The sequence below is a fragment of the Gymnodraco acuticeps genome, unplaced genomic scaffold (genome assembly GCF_902827175.1).
Source record: "Gymnodraco acuticeps unplaced genomic scaffold, fGymAcu1.1, whole genome shotgun sequence".
In the NCBI taxonomy this organism is placed as follows: Eukaryota; Metazoa; Chordata; class Actinopteri; order Perciformes; family Bathydraconidae; genus Gymnodraco; species Gymnodraco acuticeps.
The window spans coordinates 1-17,533 of record NW_022992178.1 but is presented as its reverse complement, the minus strand read 5'-3'; the positions used below and the strand labels follow the sequence as shown (position 1 = coordinate 17,533).

General features: G+C 39.5%; 2 protein-coding genes across 3 annotated transcripts in view; one reads left to right on the top strand and one right to left on the bottom strand.

The window, feature by feature from the left end:
- Nucleotides 1–10,295, top strand: part of zdhhc17 (zinc finger DHHC-type palmitoyltransferase 17) — a 29,731-nt gene extending 19,436 nt beyond the window's left edge. For both annotated transcript variants that reach the window (XM_034205018.1, XM_034205019.1), the window contains 9 exons: nucleotides 429–571; nucleotides 1,180–1,280; nucleotides 2,759–2,883; nucleotides 4,428–4,490; nucleotides 4,605–4,698; nucleotides 5,188–5,271; nucleotides 5,363–5,520; nucleotides 5,821–5,915; nucleotides 7,189–10,295. In XM_034205018.1, coding sequence (XP_034060909.1) covers nucleotides 429–571; nucleotides 1,180–1,280; nucleotides 2,759–2,883; nucleotides 4,428–4,490; nucleotides 4,605–4,698; nucleotides 5,188–5,271; nucleotides 5,363–5,520; nucleotides 5,821–5,915; nucleotides 7,189–7,327 — 1,002 coding nt within the window. In that variant the 3' untranslated portion in view covers nucleotides 7,328–10,295. The remainder of the gene's footprint in view (nucleotides 1–428; nucleotides 572–1,179; nucleotides 1,281–2,758; nucleotides 2,884–4,427; nucleotides 4,491–4,604; nucleotides 4,699–5,187; nucleotides 5,272–5,362; nucleotides 5,521–5,820; nucleotides 5,916–7,188) is intronic.
- On the bottom strand, nucleotides 10,294–15,509 carry LOC117539026 (cysteine and glycine-rich protein 2; the record flags this gene model as incomplete). The annotated part of the gene is given in 3 exon segments (XM_034205020.1): nucleotides 10,294–10,451; nucleotides 14,190–14,283; nucleotides 15,380–15,509. Coding segments are annotated over 3 exon segments (301 nt in total), but the record flags the coding sequence as incomplete, so codon positions are not given.
- Nucleotides 15,510–17,533: the final 2,024 nt, after the last annotated feature.

Sequence of the window (17,533 nt, the reverse complement as noted above, 5' to 3'; positions counted from 1 at the left end):
CTTTAAGGGTCTTTGTAACTAACAATACCAGTCTGCACTCGCACTTTAAAAAAACAAGCTTTTGTAAACCTGTGCTGTATCCGATCATCCAGTGAATTCATATTTCTGATCATGATTCATTGCACTGGCTGATGTGAAGGACATATTTTTACTTTTACGACATATTTTAACAACCTTTTTTAGCTAAGAAATGCTCAAAGGGACTCCTTCCTCGCTACGGAAATCTCATCTGTGTTTTCCCTTTTTCCTGTATTTCATCCAACATCTGTCTCATCATCTTTATTTATTCATCAATGCCATTTCTTTGTCTGTCTTTCCATGCATTCTGTTTCCCCTCCTCTCTCCTTTAAATCCCACCTTCCTATTTCCTTTCTCGCCCCTTTTCCTTTGCTGTCCATACCCATCTGTGTGTCCTCGTCCCTCTGCAGGAGTTCAGGCAGAAAGTGATGTTGGGAACGCCCTTCCTCGTCATCTGGTTGGTCGGTTTCATCGCGGACCTGGATATTGACTCGTGGCTCATTAAAGGCCTGATGTACGCCGGGGTCTGGATCACCGTGCAGTTCCTCTCCAAGTACGTCTCTTTCTATTAATTATTATATATTTTTTATTTATTGTTTTTTATTCTGTATATATTTAACTGTTTTTATTCAATTATTTAATTTTATTCTGTATTTTTTATTTTTTTTAATTTTTTTATTTACTCTTTTATTTGTATATATTACTATAATATATATATTTTTATTTTAGTCTGTCACTTGTTTTTCTAATTATCCTTCTTTGAACTCCTACTTATTTATTATTTTTATTCTATATATGTTTTTGATTTCGTGTCTTAATTATTATATATTTTTTATTTATTCATTTATTGTTTTTTATTCTGTATATATTTTTGATATTTTATGTATTTATTGATTTTATTATGTATATATTTAATTGTACTTTATTTAATTATTTAATTTTATTCTGTATTTATTTTTAATTTTTTTAATGTGTTTGTATTTACTCTTATTTGTATATATTACTATAGTATATATGTTTTTATTTTAGTCTGTCACTTGTATTTCTAATTATCCTTCTTTGAACTCCTATCTATTTATTATTTTATTCTATATATGTTTTTGATTTAATCTCTTATTAATTATTATATATTTGTTTATATACACCTCTCTGTCTGTGCAGGGCTTTCTTCGACCACTCCATGCACAGCGCCCTCCCTCTGGGTATATATCTGGCCACTAAGTTCTGGATGTACGCCACCTGGTTCTACTGGTTCTGGACCGATATCCTTTTGTCTGTTTGCTTCAAAGAAACGTTTCACATTTGGGCAACTAGCTTTTCCTTGCTTGGAGTGAGATGAGAACAAATTGAGTTGAAGAAAATATTATTTTTTGCAAAAACAAATCAGTATTTCTCCTACCTTAGCTTGCAAGTTAGATTCAGATGTCCTTACACCACACGAACATAGAGTACACTCTAAAAAAGGACTTATTGAATATACACATTTGTAAGAAGAACAAAGTATTCAGGGCACAAAACATGTCAGCCAATACTTTATCTCAGATCTGTTATGTTATTCCAATTAGACATCACAACAAAATTAGGCCAAACAAACATTCATTGTCAAATCAGTGTCCTTTGGAGTCATCATACACGAACACAACTTACACTTTGGGGGTTTTAACCAACATCTCTTGGTTTTTACGTAATTAAAAAAACAATTTCCAGTTATCCTTCGTCTTAACGGGCATTAACTGTTGGTGTCAAGCAGATTTATGTAGAGCAACATATGATGTAGGCAATATTGAAGTAACGCACCACACTACAGCTGTACATACTGTGCATGAAGTTCTGTTTTGGGACCCTCAGGTCATCAGTAGTACTTAATAGGGATGTAACGATACCAAAAACTCACGGTACGATAATATCTCGATTTAAAAAGTCCACGGTACGATATCTATCGCGATATTGAAAAGTAAAGAAAAAAAATGTGAAATTGTATTCTTCATATATATTCTTCTTGCATTTTAGTAGGATAGTAGTATTTTTAAGTGTCAACAATATAATAATCAGACCCTGCAATAGAATAAATCAAGTTTCACTTTAGTTTTTCAAGTAACTCAACTCTTACTCACTCACTCACTCACTCATCAAGGTTATCTTTTAGGAATATGAGCATGTCCACATTTCCAGGTAGAAGCTGGGATGTTTGGGCGTTTACAAAATCCCCTGCTGTGGAAACAACTCTCTCGCTTGGTACTGATGTTGCTGGGACAGAGAGATATGCTTTAGCCATGGGTGACAGCAGTGGGTCAAACTGTGCATTGTCTCTCCACCACTTCAACAACAATACCGTTTTTGCCAAGAAGGTGAGGCTTATTGACAGGGCGAGATATAAATATACTGTTGGTACTTGTCAATGTCTCTAGGTATGTACATGTAGCGCTGTAAATACCATGTCCTTTTGTGTTATCTGTTGTTTTATGTTCATGTTGTAACCTACTTGCTGCCATGTTGGACAGGTCTCCCTTGAAAAAGAGATCGATGATCTCAATGGGACCATCTGGTGGAATAAAGGTTTAAAAAAAAATATATATATTACTAAAAAACAATCGGGATATTCGATATATCGTTACATCCCTAGTACTTAACGTTAGGTTTGAGGTCAAACTGAATGAATGTGGTTGTAAGAACCCTGCAGTAGACAAAGCAGTGTTTAAAATGAAAAATCTGTTCGCTGTCTTCCTTAACCTCGCTGCACATCTCCCCTTCGTCACCGTCCACCTTCCCTTCCTGATAAACAGCCTGTTTCTGTTCTACAACTTCGGAAAATCCTGGAAGTCTGACCCGGGAATCATCAAAGCGTCAGAGGAGCAGAAGAAAAAGGTGAGGAGTTACAGGAAAGCAGCGGCAATGTTGTTGGAGATACTTCAGAATCAGAATCAAGTTTATTGCCAGGTACATTTACACATACAAGGAATCTGCTTTGGTATCTGGTGGTGCGAACATCAACAATCTAAAAAAACAAGTTGCAAAGGAGGTAAGAAAAGAAATGTATAATGATAATAAAGAATAAGTATTTTTAAGAAACAATTTAGCATTAAAAAAGGATGCTAAAGGCAAGTGTTTACACCACATTTAACTGCACATAACCTTAAAAGCAAACAAAAACACTTAGGACAATGAGTATATATGGCAAACTACAGTGTATTATATTTTAAAGTGGAGGGCTGTGCAGACGTGTGTACAAATGTGCAATAAATATAAATAAATACGTTTATTTAGTATAGCACCTTTCAAGTGCTTCACAGGAAAGAACACAAGTTCAAATTAAGACCACAGAAGCATGAATACAAGAACAACATGAGGCACACATTTAACCCTCCTATTGTCTTCGTTCCCCCCTTACTTTGGTGTTCGAGGTCAAATGTGACCGGTCCTGTTTTAACTGCTATTACATTAACACAAAAACCATTAATCATCACCACATTTCATTTAACACCCTTTCAAACTGTACATATTGTATCAGACTACTGGTGTACATGAAGAACTGCAGTAAATATACAAAGAACAGACACTGAACATGTATTGGTGTGCCAGGTGTGATCCATGTGGGGGGAGGGGCACATAAGAGCGGGAAATGTGTCATTGTTCTGTGTGTGTGTCTTTGTGTGCCAGGTGTGATTCACATGGGGGGATGGGCACATAAGGGCGGGGTAACACATCTAGTGTGTGTGTGTGTTTCAAAGTTGACTAAATCATCCAAAATGCAATGAAAGTGGTGATCAGCCATGTTCAAATGTCTACTGTGAAAGACATCATGAAGCTTTAATGCAATCGAATGTAAAACAAAAAAGTTATGATTGATGAAAGTCGTAAATCGGTCAGATTTGACCCGAAGACAACATAAAACAAAACACAGACCAATTAGGTTCCTGAAAAGAACATAAGAACTTAGTCTGAAGGGAACTTTTCAGCTTTGTTAATTGTAGTTGACAGCAGAAAGCTCCATGGATATATCTGCGTGTTTGCTGTCTCTTTCCCTCATTATCCCGCTCTAATGAAGGGGCAACTACTGGCCCTACTTCCTACTGGCCCCTGACTTTCATTGTTAGCACGACTCACCACTTCATTTTACACAGTGCTGTAAAAGCAAGCACACAAGAGGAAAACAAACATTGTTTTTTGCACATTTCATACTCCTACACCTCAAGTATTTAGACTTACAAACCGAAAACGAATGAGTGAATGAAAGTGTGATTGTCTGGTGATTTAGTGAGATCATCCAGCTGGAAAGCCTCGGCTGTCACTAGGGTTTTGTTACGCTGCCAAATACACAGAGAGGATTCCTCGTTTGTTCATTCCTTGCTCCGACATGTCTCTGTCTCTCTTTTTAATCCTGCTTTTGTTTGTTTGTTTGCATTCTCCAGACAATTGTGGAGCTGGCAGAGACGGGAAGCCTGGATCTGAGTATATTCTGCAGTACCTGCTTGGTAAATACTACTCATCTGTAAAAAGACGATACATACAGAGGGAAATTGACACAATAAAACAACTTTGTATACCTCCTATGACCGTTTTCTCCTCCTATGACCGTTTTCCTACAGATACGGAAGCCCATTAGGTCCAAACACTGCGCCGTTTGCAACCGCTGCATCGCCAAGTTCGACCACCACTGCCCCTGGGTGGGGAACTGTGTCGGTATGTGAAAATCAAACACACCTCCACACCAACAGCTGCTTTTATTGTCACTTATCAGTAACTTTTATGGGTTTGATCAGCTCCATATTCCACTTTAGGAAGCTGTGTGTGTGTGTGTGTGTGTGTGTGTGTGTGTGTGTGTGTGTGTGTGTGTGTGTGTGTGTGTGTGTGTGTGTGTGTGTGTGTGTGTGTGTGTGTGTGTGTGTGTGTGTGTGTGTGTGTGTGTGTGTGTGTGTGTGTGTGTGTGTGTGTGTGTGTGTGTGTGTGTGTGTGTGTGAACACCAGGTGTTCAGGAAGAAGCTTTAAAGGTGTTCAAACAAGCCCTGCAGTTCTTAAGAAGTTTTTAAATATTGTCGCGGCTTCCTTCCTTTGTTTCTATTATTTCCTTTGTTCTACTTTACTGTCTTCGTTGTGATGACTTGTGTTGAGGGCTTGATCAAAAGTCAAGAGATGCAAAGTAAATGATGAATAAACGTTCTTTCTCTACAGGAAGTGGAAATCACCGCTACTTCATGGGTTATCTGTTTTTCCTGCTCTTAATGATCTGCTGGATGATATACGGCTGCATTTCCTGTGAGTACAAAACACTTCTTTTACATTTCTCTCCCTCTTTTCAGTCGTGTTTTCTCCTCTTCACTCCTTTTCTCTCGTCTCGTGTCCTCAGACTGGAGGATCCACTGCGCCACCAGCTACGCTAAGGATGGCTTCTGGCTCTACCTGACTCAGATCGCCTCTTGCTCTCCTTGGATGTTCTGGATGTTCCTCAACAGCATTTTCCACTTCATGTGGGTCGCCGTGCTCATCATGTGTCAACTCTACCAGGTCTGGATCTACATTTTGGATTTAAAACTAAGAATAGAATCCTTTATTGTCATTATATCTTAAAGAAAACAAACAAGAGATGTACAACATTCAGGAGGAGACAACATACAAACAAGCATTCATACTTCAATATGCAGATAAAGTGAAAGTGCAGGAATATATCGGTTTAAGTAAAAGACTGAAGAATGAACTTTTAAAACGCAGGCATAGATTTGTAGTTATAATGACAGACCTACATGTATATAAAACCCAACAGATGTTTGCTACTCTGCTAAATGTCTCTGCTTTCTCCTCCTTCAGATCGCAGCTCTGGGAATCACCACCAACGAGAGGATGAACGCACGGAGATACAAGCACTTTAAAGTCACAGCCACGTCCATCGAAAGCCCCTTCAAGTAAGTTATTTTTGATGCATTAGGGTGTTAGAATATATGTAATGAGATCATAAATGTCCTGAAACCTCTGACAACAATGTGACATTATTTTAGAAATGACTAGAAGAGGTTTAATATTCACTCTGATGTTCAGGTGTATATCAGTATGTAGTGTCTCTACTTTAAAGAGTCCTCTGCTGCTGATGTTCAGGTGTATATCAGTATGTAGTGTCTCTACTTTAAAGAGTCCTCTCCTGCTGATGTTCAGGTGTATATCAGTATGTAGTGTCTCTACTTTAAAGAGTCCTCTCCTGCTGATGTTCAGGTGTATATCAATATGTAGTGTCTCTACTTTTAAAGAGTCCTCTCCTGCTGATGTTCAGGTGTATATCAGTATGTAGTGTCTCTACTTTAAAGAGTGCTCTCCTGCTGATGTTCAGGTGTATATCAGTATGTAGTGTCTCTACTTTAAAGAGTCCTCTCCTGCTGATGTTCAGGTGTATATCAGTATGTAGTGTCTCTACTTTAAAGAGTCCTCTCCTGCTGATGTTCAGGTGTATATCAGTATGTAGTGTCTCTACTTTAAAGAGTCCTCTCCTGCTGATGTTCAGGTGTATATCAGTATGTAGTGTCTCTACTTTAAAGAGTCCTCTCCTGCTGATGTTCAGGTGTATATCAGTATGTAGTGTCTCTACTTTAAAGAGTCCTCTCCTGCTGATGTTCAGGTGTATATCAGTATGTAGTGTCTCTACTTTAAAGAGTCCTCTCCTGCTGATGTTCAGGTGTATATCAGTATGTAGTGTCTCTACTTTAAAGAGTCCTCTCCTGCTGATGTTCAGGTGTATATCAGTATGTAGTGTCTCTACTTTAAAGAGTCCTCTCCTGCTGATGTCCAGGTGTATATCAGTATGTAGTGTCTCTACTTTAAAGAGTCCTCTCCCCTCACTGTCTCCATGTTCTAATGTTCAAAAAGCTCTTTATTTTTCTCATACTGCCTGTGCTGCAGCACCTCTTTTCACCCTCTGTCTGAAACCAGAGCCCAGTGTGCTCTGATTGGTCGGCTTTCTGGCTCGAATGGAGGCGTTTCAGGCAGGGGGAGAGTGTGTGGGATAGAAACTTAAGCCTTTTTAGACCATTTACATGCACTAAAACCTATAGGACACACTACAGGAAAGGGGAAAAGGGAAACACCACTAATTAACTCCTAAGCAAGTCTTAAAAAATGGGTTTTGGTGCTATTTTTTAATGAATATGATGCTTTTTCCTCTCTCTCTCTCTCTCTCTCGCTCTCTAGTCACGGATGCATCAGGAACCTGATAGATTTCTTCGAGGTGCGCTGCTGCGGCCTGATCCGGCCCGTAGCGGTGGACTGGACCTCTCAGTACACAATAGAGTACGACCAGACGTCCGGCTCCGGATACCAGCTGGTGTAGAAGAAGAAGAGGAATAACCGATATGGGATCGATGTTGTTCTCGGGAGCGCTTGCTTTATTCGAAACCATCTCTCCCTCACCGATCAAAAAGACTTAGATTAAAAAAAATCAGCCAAGACTAGCATGCTGTTACAGGGCAACACCACACCCCCCCTACCCTCCTTCTTCTACTACTATTACTACTATTGTACAACATCATTACTGTACCTCCACTTGCTCCCCCTCCACCTCCTCGTCTCTTTTCCCGATGGACGGTGCGTTGCTGCCAGGCAGGAGAGGAGGAGGGAGGAAAACAACGGAAAAATAATCTTCTGTTTTATCCCGGAGGCTTAAAAGTGGCAGCATCACTCTGAAATCCCCACCTCTACCGAGTCCTTATTCTTATTTATGGTGTCCCTGTTGATGTGCCCTGTATGTATGTTTTGAAATGGTTCAGGAAAGGATAAGTAACCGCCGTGGCGTCCAGAGAAAGGCTGAAGGATTTTGATTTTTAAAAAACACGAATTAGTTTTTAAGTATGATAGAAATAAGGGAATGTCTTTTTAAAAAACCTCTTGATTTTGCACCGGGTTTTGCCAACATAGTTGATCTCATCAGAGGGGGGAGTGTTGGGTTACAGGTGGAGCTGCTGGAGGAATGAAGAGTTTTTTGGGTTATCCTAAAAGCAGCTGTTGTGCAGTAACGTAATGCATGAGTCCTTCAGCAGAACCCACCGTTAAAGTGACAGAGAAAACCCTACAGACAATGTGATACAGGAATATTTATTTTATAACTATTTATACATTAATGTTCTAGCGGCATCATTTTTACATTTCACATCATTTTTTTTAGCGCATTAGGTTTTTATGACGATACAATTATTAAACCTGTAGCTGTCTGACGAGGAAGGAAGCCCGGGAAGTTACCATAAAAAAACTTTATCGACAGGTACATCGAGCGTATATTTATTAGCAGGACGACAGACGCGTTTACAGGACGGTTCATTCCATGTGTGTTTTTCAGAAAGCTGTAAAAGTCTTTTTTTTTGTGTTTGTCTTGTCTGCCTATATTTTTGCACTGATCTTTAGTTTTTGTTTGGCTGTTACTGAACACCAGCTTCCATTGTTTACAGAGGAGGATATGCCCCGCCCCCCTTTTCCCCTTTTAACCCCCCATCACTTCCTGTCCGCAGCAGCAGGATGGACGGTTGAGAATGTGCATCTGTACATAAATCTCGCTCTGTAGAACTGTTTTTGTTTTCGTCAGTGTTAGTTTTGAGGTGCTCCTGGATTATTTTTTTACTTTATTTTCTAGTTGCCAGCATGTGAACCCGGAAATGTTGAGAACTCCAAAAGTTGTTATGATAGAAATGTATAGTACGGGTCCTAAGCACATAGAAACTGATGGATGCTAACTTGCATATGTTGGGCCATTTGTATAATTGGCTTCTACTAACATATTCAGACAATAGCTAATGACTTTTATGTTTTAAATCCATGTCTGACATTTTCAGGATCAAAAATGGCAGTTTTAACCAAAAGTCGCCACCTTTGTTCTCTCGGAGGACTGATTTTGACTAGCATGAGTAGTGTTGCGACCATTGGATATAGATAACTCACATTTTTAGCAATATGTCGAATCCAAATGATCCAGAATGTATACAAATCAGCTCATAGAGTAAAAATAAGACTACTTTCTGGTTAAAACTGCCATTTATGGTCCTGAAAATGTAAGAAATGGACTCAACATCCTCAATAACCAATCCAAAATGGTCCAAATCAGCCAAGTCATTTTTGAACTATTGTCTGCATATGCTAATTAACGCCACTTGCTAATTAGGCAAATTGCCCAACATATGCTAGTTAGCACCAGGCAGTTTCTATGTCCTGTTGACCCGTTCTATACATTTCTATCATTAAACTTTGGGGTATCAACGGTTCCGTGTTCACAGCCTATGAGCTGGTAAAAAGGGGATTTCTTCAAACCAAACTGAGAGAAGAAGAAGTGACTGTATGGCTTTTAGTGACGTCCCACACTGCTGTCTATAGGCACCCCCCCCTCTGCCGAAAATCACTGCATGTTCGACCATAATCATCGCCATGGTGACAGCCCGGCGAGCCACGTGTCTGTATATAGTGAATGTTAAGTATTTGCAAGTACTTTTCTGCATACCATTCATTTTACGTCTTGTTTAATTTTTAAAAATCTCAAATCCAATGTGTTTCTTAGTGGGATTTTTTTCTTCCAACCCTCATGTACAAGTGTGTGATATATTTTAATGTCCCATTCTTGTGTAGTCATCCTTGAAGGGGGTTTTTATTTTAAAATCCCTACTTTATATATATATATATCGCTGGGTTTGTTACACCACTGGATGTACAAATTGTAAAGCAAAGACACTAGAGAACTAAGGCAGACGCCGATTCCTTTTTTGTGTTGGTTTTCTAAAAAGCTGTGTTTCATGCAATAGTTTTAAGTATAAATGGAGGTTATATTACATTCAGGCCTCCGGACATTATTGGGCCTCATGTTGCATCATCAGACGGAGGATTATTCATCATTGCACTCTGGCTAACCCAACACTGATGTCATTTCTGAGCTGGTTTATGTGTGCTTTAAAGTTTCAAGAGTCAAGGTTTCATATCAGAATCAGTAACGGACCACATGGGTTGTTGTGATGCCTCTTTAGTGACGGGAGGAAAACGCGGGCTTGTTTTTGTTTGCTTCCGGGCAGAGTTCAGCACTCATCCAGGACACAAACTCAGTCCTCACTAGTTCTTCCAGCAGCCTGAAAACTCTCTGTCCGCCCCCCCCCCCCTCTCGCCCATCATGTGGGGATAATAAAAATCAAGTAAAAAAAAAAAAGCACATAATCATCTCCAGTGCCTCTCTGCCCACCTTCAGACATCACTGTAACTCCGCTTCAGATGTAAACATATGGGCATGGTTCAGTTTTAATGGCTTTAATAATAAAATACAGTCAAATGTGGAGTTTGGTAATGTTTTTATTCGTGTCATGAGCAGGGAGGAAACACAAGGACAATAATGTTGTTTTTTGTTCAGGATCTTCACTGAGCGTGGACCAGAGCTCCGGCTCCCTGACCGTAACCGAAGCCTTTAGGTCCGAAGTTCTTAGCGTAACAAGCTGCAGAGGAAACGGAGGATATAAGTAAACAATGACAAACTGCACTTTGTTTCCTAACATTCACAACTAGTAAAACATTCAGTGTGTGTATTTAAAGGAAGACTAGACTCTACACCAACATTGAAACACATTTAAAAAAGCTAAAATCTGAGCTGACAGAAAATGCTGTAATTGAGTTGAATACACAGTTCAGCTCACAGTCACACACTGCACAGTGCTGCAAGGGTTGTTTCAGAGGATAGAAAGAAACATTAACAAGCTGCAGACTATTGTTCCAAAACGGTTTCCTTACATTCACAGCTAGTTAAACGTTCAAAATGTGTGACTTGCCGGCAGTAGCCTACACACCAGGGATGTCCAAACATCTTTCCTTGAGGGTCACATACAGAAAGTTATACGAAGGGCTGGGCCCCTCGCTAGAGTAGAGGTACATATTTCCTCATAAATTAAGTTAAGGTTATTTTTTCTTGCATTAAGAAAGGACCAGCTTTCCATTAATAGGCTCTCTTTTATTTTGTGACAAAAAGTGTTGGCAGCTTTAATTGATTGGGCTTATTAACACATTAATACTGTAATATACATTTATATTAAAGAAGTACAATATCAGTTGAGCACATGTTTCAGGTGTGTTATAGTTTAAATGTCCCACGTCATGCTTTTCCAGTTATCACCCGTCCCCTTGTTGTTATGAAGGTTGTTCTGCATGTAAACGGTCTGCAGAGTCACAAACCCTCAAAGTGCACCCTGTAGCGAGTAAAACTCTAACACAGAGAAGACCTGTCTGTGCTGCCCCAGAACGCCTCGTTGGAGATTCCTCTTCTTCCATTGTTTGCTTCCTGGGTTCTGTGACGTGTGAACACCCACATCAACAACAAATGACCGGATTGGCCCAAATGGACCAATCCGCGGAGCTCCTCACACACCAGGACCCCTTGGCTAACTAACAGGGAGTCCCATTGACTTGCATCGAGCTCCCTGAACGCTGGTAATAGACGAGTTGGGATGACGGAGAAATGCTCTCCGCAGACCCATTCTCACAGCGCTATCAACCTTTTTCTTTCTCAATATCAAGCCTCACTTATTGTTTTTACTTCGGCTGTGAGTGTGTGTGTGCTCAGGATGAGTTTCGCTTGTTCTCGCTGTATCGCCGACCCGGAAACCTGTCCGCTCCTCGCAGCAGCGAGCTTCGTAACGTCCCGACCAATCAGAGCACACTGGGCTCACAGGGAGGGGGGGGGGGGTCAGGAGTTCCAACAAGCCCTTTAGGACAGAGAGTGAATACACAGACTATACAGAGACGCTGGATGAGAAACCAATGTGAGTTTGGAACATTGAACAATGTAAATCTATTCTAGTCGACCTCAACAATGGAGTTATGATCAGTAGAAATGGCCATGACATGGGACCTTTAATACACACAGTTAAGCTCACACACAGCACAATGCTTTAAGGCAGTGGTTTTCAAACTGTGGGGCACGACCCCTAGTGGGTCGCGGAGGTACTGCAGGGGGGGGGGTCGCGGGAAGATTTTTTTATTTTCTCCTTTTAGCTTTGTGAAGCACCTTGAGATTACGTTGTTTTTAAAGTGTGCTATATAAATCAAATGTATTATTAATATTATTGTTATTCAATTGTAAACAAACACTGCTCGAAAATATCTCATTGGTCAGAGAGCTGTGGGCATACTGCTGCCTTTTGCAACATCCTACTTGTGTGAGATCGGCTTTTCTTGCTGCCATCAAAACCAAATACAGATCAAAGCTGAACATTGAGAATGAACTGAGAGGCAGACTCAAAACAGCAGCCTCGCTTTGAGAAGATCTGCGAGGGAAAGCAAGCACACACAAGTCATTGATAGGCTATGTGTGGAATAGGAATAAGACATTTGAATTAAAAAATCTACTACTCAGGGAAGAAGGCCTGCTAGTTTTAATTAGGCCAAATTAATTCACAGTATCAATTACAAGCGCTTTTGTTAATGTGTAATCCAAAATAAAATATACAATGGATCTTTGTACCTTCTTATGATTACTACAGAAAATGTAATGTTTTTACAACAATATACAATTAATCCTATCAATATAGATGGGAACCGGGTTGGGGGGCTCCTGAAAATATTTCCAATTACCCAAGGGGGTCCCGACTGAAACAGTTTGGGAACCACTGCTTTAAGGGTTGTTTCAGGCTCTTCTGATTCACACATTTTCACAGCATTGTAAAGTCGTAGTAATCCCCAATTTCTTTTAAAGTGACAGTAATCTGATTTATTGTAACTGTAAGGGGAACACAGTTACCCGTTACAATCTGTTACTCCCCAAGCCTGGTTAGGGCTTTGTAAAGACCTTTCTTTTTCTTTGCAAATGTCCCATCCCAACACCTGCTGTTTAGAGTCAGGATGTTACGAACCCTCTGACTCACAGAAACATTCCTCCTCATCAGTCCAAGGTTTCTTTATGACATGCAGCAAAAACATCTGCTGACGTCTGGTTCTGTTTAAGCGGAGGAAGAGGAGGGAGGAGGAAGAGGAGGGAGGAGGAAGAGGAGGGAGGAGGAAGAGGAGGACAGGAAGCAGCTCTGCGTGAGGCAGGAACTCTTCCTCTATCTCTTTACACGCCATAATAACACACCTGTATCTCTGCGTGTGTATCACTATCCAGAGGTGGGAGGTAGCGGAGTACAAATACTTTGTTACTGTACTTAAGTACATGTTTCTGGTATCAGTACTTTACTCCACTACTTATTTTCCTGACTACTTTCTACTTCTTACATGTTGAACACAAATACCTATACTTTCTACTTCTTACATGTTGAACCCAAATACCTGTACTTTCTACTTCTCACATGTTGAACACAAATACCTGTACTTTCTACTTCTTACATGTTGAACTCAAATACCTGTACTTTCTACTTCTTACATGTTGAACCCAAATACCTGTACTTTCTACTTCTTACCTGTTGAACCCAAATACCTGTACTTTTACTTCTTACATGTTGAACCCAAATACCTGTACTTTCTACTTCTTACATGTTGAACACAAATACCTGTACTTTCTACTTCTTACATGTTGAACTCAAATACCTGTACTTTCTACTTCTCACATGTGAACACAAATACCTGTACTTTCTACTTCTTACATGTTGAACACAAATACCTGTACTTTCTACTTTCTTACATGTTGAACACAAATACCTGTACTTTCTACTTCTTACATGTTGAACACAAATACCTGTACTTTCTACTTCTCACATGTTGAACTCAAATACCTGTACTTTCTACTTCTTACATGTTGAACCTGAACTTTCTACTTCTCACATTTTCCAAACAGCTGGTTCCTTTAGTCTGAATGTGTGTTTGATGCGTGATCATTATTCTTTAGAGTCATTGCGTGCCTATTGATTTGAACACGATCCGTGTATCCATCATTTCCTGGTCTTCTCTAAAGAAGAGGGACCAATGGAAACGTTGTCATGTTGCCGTTGTTCAGCATGGAAACATTCATTAGCTAACAATGACATTATTGTTCTATTAATATAAAGGGAGGTCAGGTACTCTTTAAAACAGCTGCTAGTTATGGGTACTTTTTACTGAAGTACATTTCAAAGCCTCTTTACTTTGACTTGAGTAAAGAAGTTTAGTCAGTACTTCTACTTTCACCAGAGTATTTTAAAACACGAGTATCTGTACTTCTACTTGAGGAAAGGATGTGTGTACTTTTGCCCTCTCTCTCAGTATCTCACCTTTGCAGTAGATCTCTCCGTCTTTCTCCGTCTGAGTGGTCGACTCCAGGCTTTTGCCACATTTTGCACAGCGGAAACAGTTCTTATGCCACGGCTACGAGGAGAAAGAGGACTTAATGTTACAGCTTTTTAAGTCATGATTTTACGCTAAATATACATTCATTTACAGACAGGAAAATATGTTGTGTTTGAAGTTATTTACAGATGATAAAAGCTGATGTTTCCTCCAGCATATGTGATCGTTTAACCCTTTTGAATGTCCTCATTAAACACATCACAGGTTAGAATTGCATTAACAGCTGCAGTAATACAGCTAATGTGTGTATTTACATGCCTTCAGCTACAGGAAACACACTTAAAGGGGACCTATCATGCAAAATGCACTTGTTGATGTCTTATCTACATCACCATGTGTCCCCGGTGTGTCGGGGAACTCACGCAGCGTCAGAAGATAAAACCCTCTCTCTTTTCCTCCGTACCCAAATCTCTAAAAACGGGGAACAACGGAGCTGATCCAGATTTGCGTCCGATATGACGTAATATCTGAAATGTGGACCCACGGCCCAATCAGAAACGTTGCTATCAGAAACAATGCACGACTGTTTTGGACGTAATATGGTCGGTGTTTACATTAGCATCGCTAACACTCAGAGCTAACCTGTACTGGAGAGCATGTGTGTGAAGAAGCAGGAAGTAAAAAGGAACTCACCTTGTGGTATAACCAGCAAGAGAGAAAGCCTTTGAGCTCCATACTGTTTCAGATCCTTGATAATCCATGATATGGCGTTTCATCACAGCAGCATTTAGTTTAGACAGTAGCTGCCGGGTCCCGCATTCAATTCAATTAAATTCAAAACCTTTATTTATACAGGTCAAATCCCATTGAGATCAATGATCTCTTTTTCCAAGGGAGACCTGCATGAGCTCAGACCCCTCCTTTTTATTTTTGTATCAAGCTTTATCATTTAAAAAAAAAAAATGTATTCCCCAAATCAGTACTTTTGAAACAGGAAGTGAAATAGAGGGATATGAGGCATGGCTAGAATGATCTGTTTGGTATTTTGAGCGAAACACTTCATAGACATGTTTTTTATATATTTGTATATATCTGAGACCTATGCTATTGCCTAGAAATAGCATGATAGGTGACCTTTAAAATAAATGTCACAAACATCGTCAGAATCCCTCACCTTTCCCGCCCCCATGATCTTCTCCGCTGCGAACACAGAGTCTCCGCATCGGCCACATTTCTCCGAACCTCCAAACTTCTGAGCGAATTTGGACGGGTTTGGGTTGGTGGTGGGTTTGTGAATGTGTGTCCTGCGAAAACAATACTAATAAAGCTCTATTTCATCCAACACATGCGGCTCAAAGTGCTTTACAAAATGACACATCGCAAGTTAAAAACACAACAAGAAATTCCCCTCAGATTATTTGTAAAGAACTTTAAAAGGTCCATGCAGCAAAATATAACATTTGATCAGGTTGAGAGACAAAAGCTATGATAATAAACAATAAAATACAATAAAATAAATAATGAATTGATGCAATAATATAAAACCTTATAAAATAAAAAGATAATAGTAATAAAAATGTCATAATTGTAATAAAGATGAAACAATTAAAATATTAAAAGACAAGCGTAAAAAGGGGAATGTTGCTATTAAAACTGTTGAATAACTAATATCAGATATAAACCTTTAAGACCTATAAAATAAATAACACAATATAAAAGTACTAACGCAGCGTCCACACGGCGGCGTGCGTTGACGCTTGCCGGCGGGCGTGTCTGAAGCTCGACCAACAACCAATCACATGAATCTCCCGCCCCGGACACACAAGCACGCGGTTTGATTGGCTAGAGCTCGTACTGGCATATGATTTGATTGGCTGACGCTTCCGTCGAAGCTTCAAAATGTGAACATTGCTCAACTTTTGAAGCGAGCAACGCGAAGCTCCCACAATGCAGTTCGGCAAAGCGTGACGTCACCCCATTCAAAGTGAATGGGCAGAAGCGTTGAAGCTTCAACGCACGCCGCCGTGTGGACGAGCCGTAAGACTGAGAGACCATTTAAAGGAGGGTGTCGCTAATAAAAAGCTAATCTAAAAATATATGTGTTGTCGTTTAAAAACAGACAACACAAGCGTTTATATTGCACTTTAGTTTAGATCCATGTGAACCTTGAATTTCCATTTTCACAATAAAAGTGAACTTCTTTCTGTGCTTCAACCTTGATCTTCTGAAAACTCATTCTCCCAAACACTTCTGCCCTGGTAAATACTTTAGTTGTGTATTTCTTAAACAGAAAAGCTAGCAAACAAGGCTCTTGTGTTGGTGGGAAGTGAACAGGTCAGTGGTGTTTATCAGAGGGTGACCGGGGGCCCCTGAATGAGGCCCTTTGTGCCCAGAGAGCTGCTTACATAATGAACTCTTCCATAACACTGGTCAGCTCAGGACTCAAACAGCGAGATGTGTGTGTGAGCATCGTGAGTATGTGTGTATTCTACTCTACAGGTGGGAGTAGCCCAGCCTGTTAGATCAATACCAGCAGCAGAGCAGAGTTTAGTAAAACAGAAGACAATATATCATTATATAAGATGTGTGGTTCAGGCAGTACGAGACAGACGGGGATGCATCGTCATTTTTCTCAATTTCTTTGTTTGGTTCAATGACAAAAATGACCCGTCTCTTTTTGAAATGCACGCTTTTCCTTTCCCTCTTTTAGCTCCTTCCTTCTGTGTGAGGTTGGTTATTCCTAAAACCCCAATGTAAGGCTGCTCAATTAATCGTATTTTAATCGCGATTATGATTATGGCTTGCAACGATTACGAAAACAACGTAATCGAAATAAAACGATTTTTTTTTTATATTATCACTTTCTTCAGTTGAGTTATACTTAACGTTCAGGGTAATCAACCGTTAAAATGTTTTTTCTCCAATAGATTGATGTTTTCAAAGTAAATGGATAATCGTTTTTAATAATCGTGATATCAATTATTGACCCAGTGGAGTGAGTGGAATATGTTTTACCAAAATGTTGGCGATATGTTAAGGAGTTTTCAGGTTGTGACAGTGCACAGTGTATTTTGATATTATTTATTTAAATGTAGACATGAATGTATCATTTATTTTATTTTGTATTGGTTTTTCAGTTGATTACCCTGAACGTATAATTCAACAGTTAAAAAGTTCAATTATTATTTGTATTTGTTTTAAAGTACAATAAATGGATGTTTTCAAAGTCAATGAATAATCGCATTTAATAATCGCAATTACAATTATTGACCCAAATAATCGAGATTATGATTTTTGCCATAATCAAGCAGCCCTACCCCAATGATGG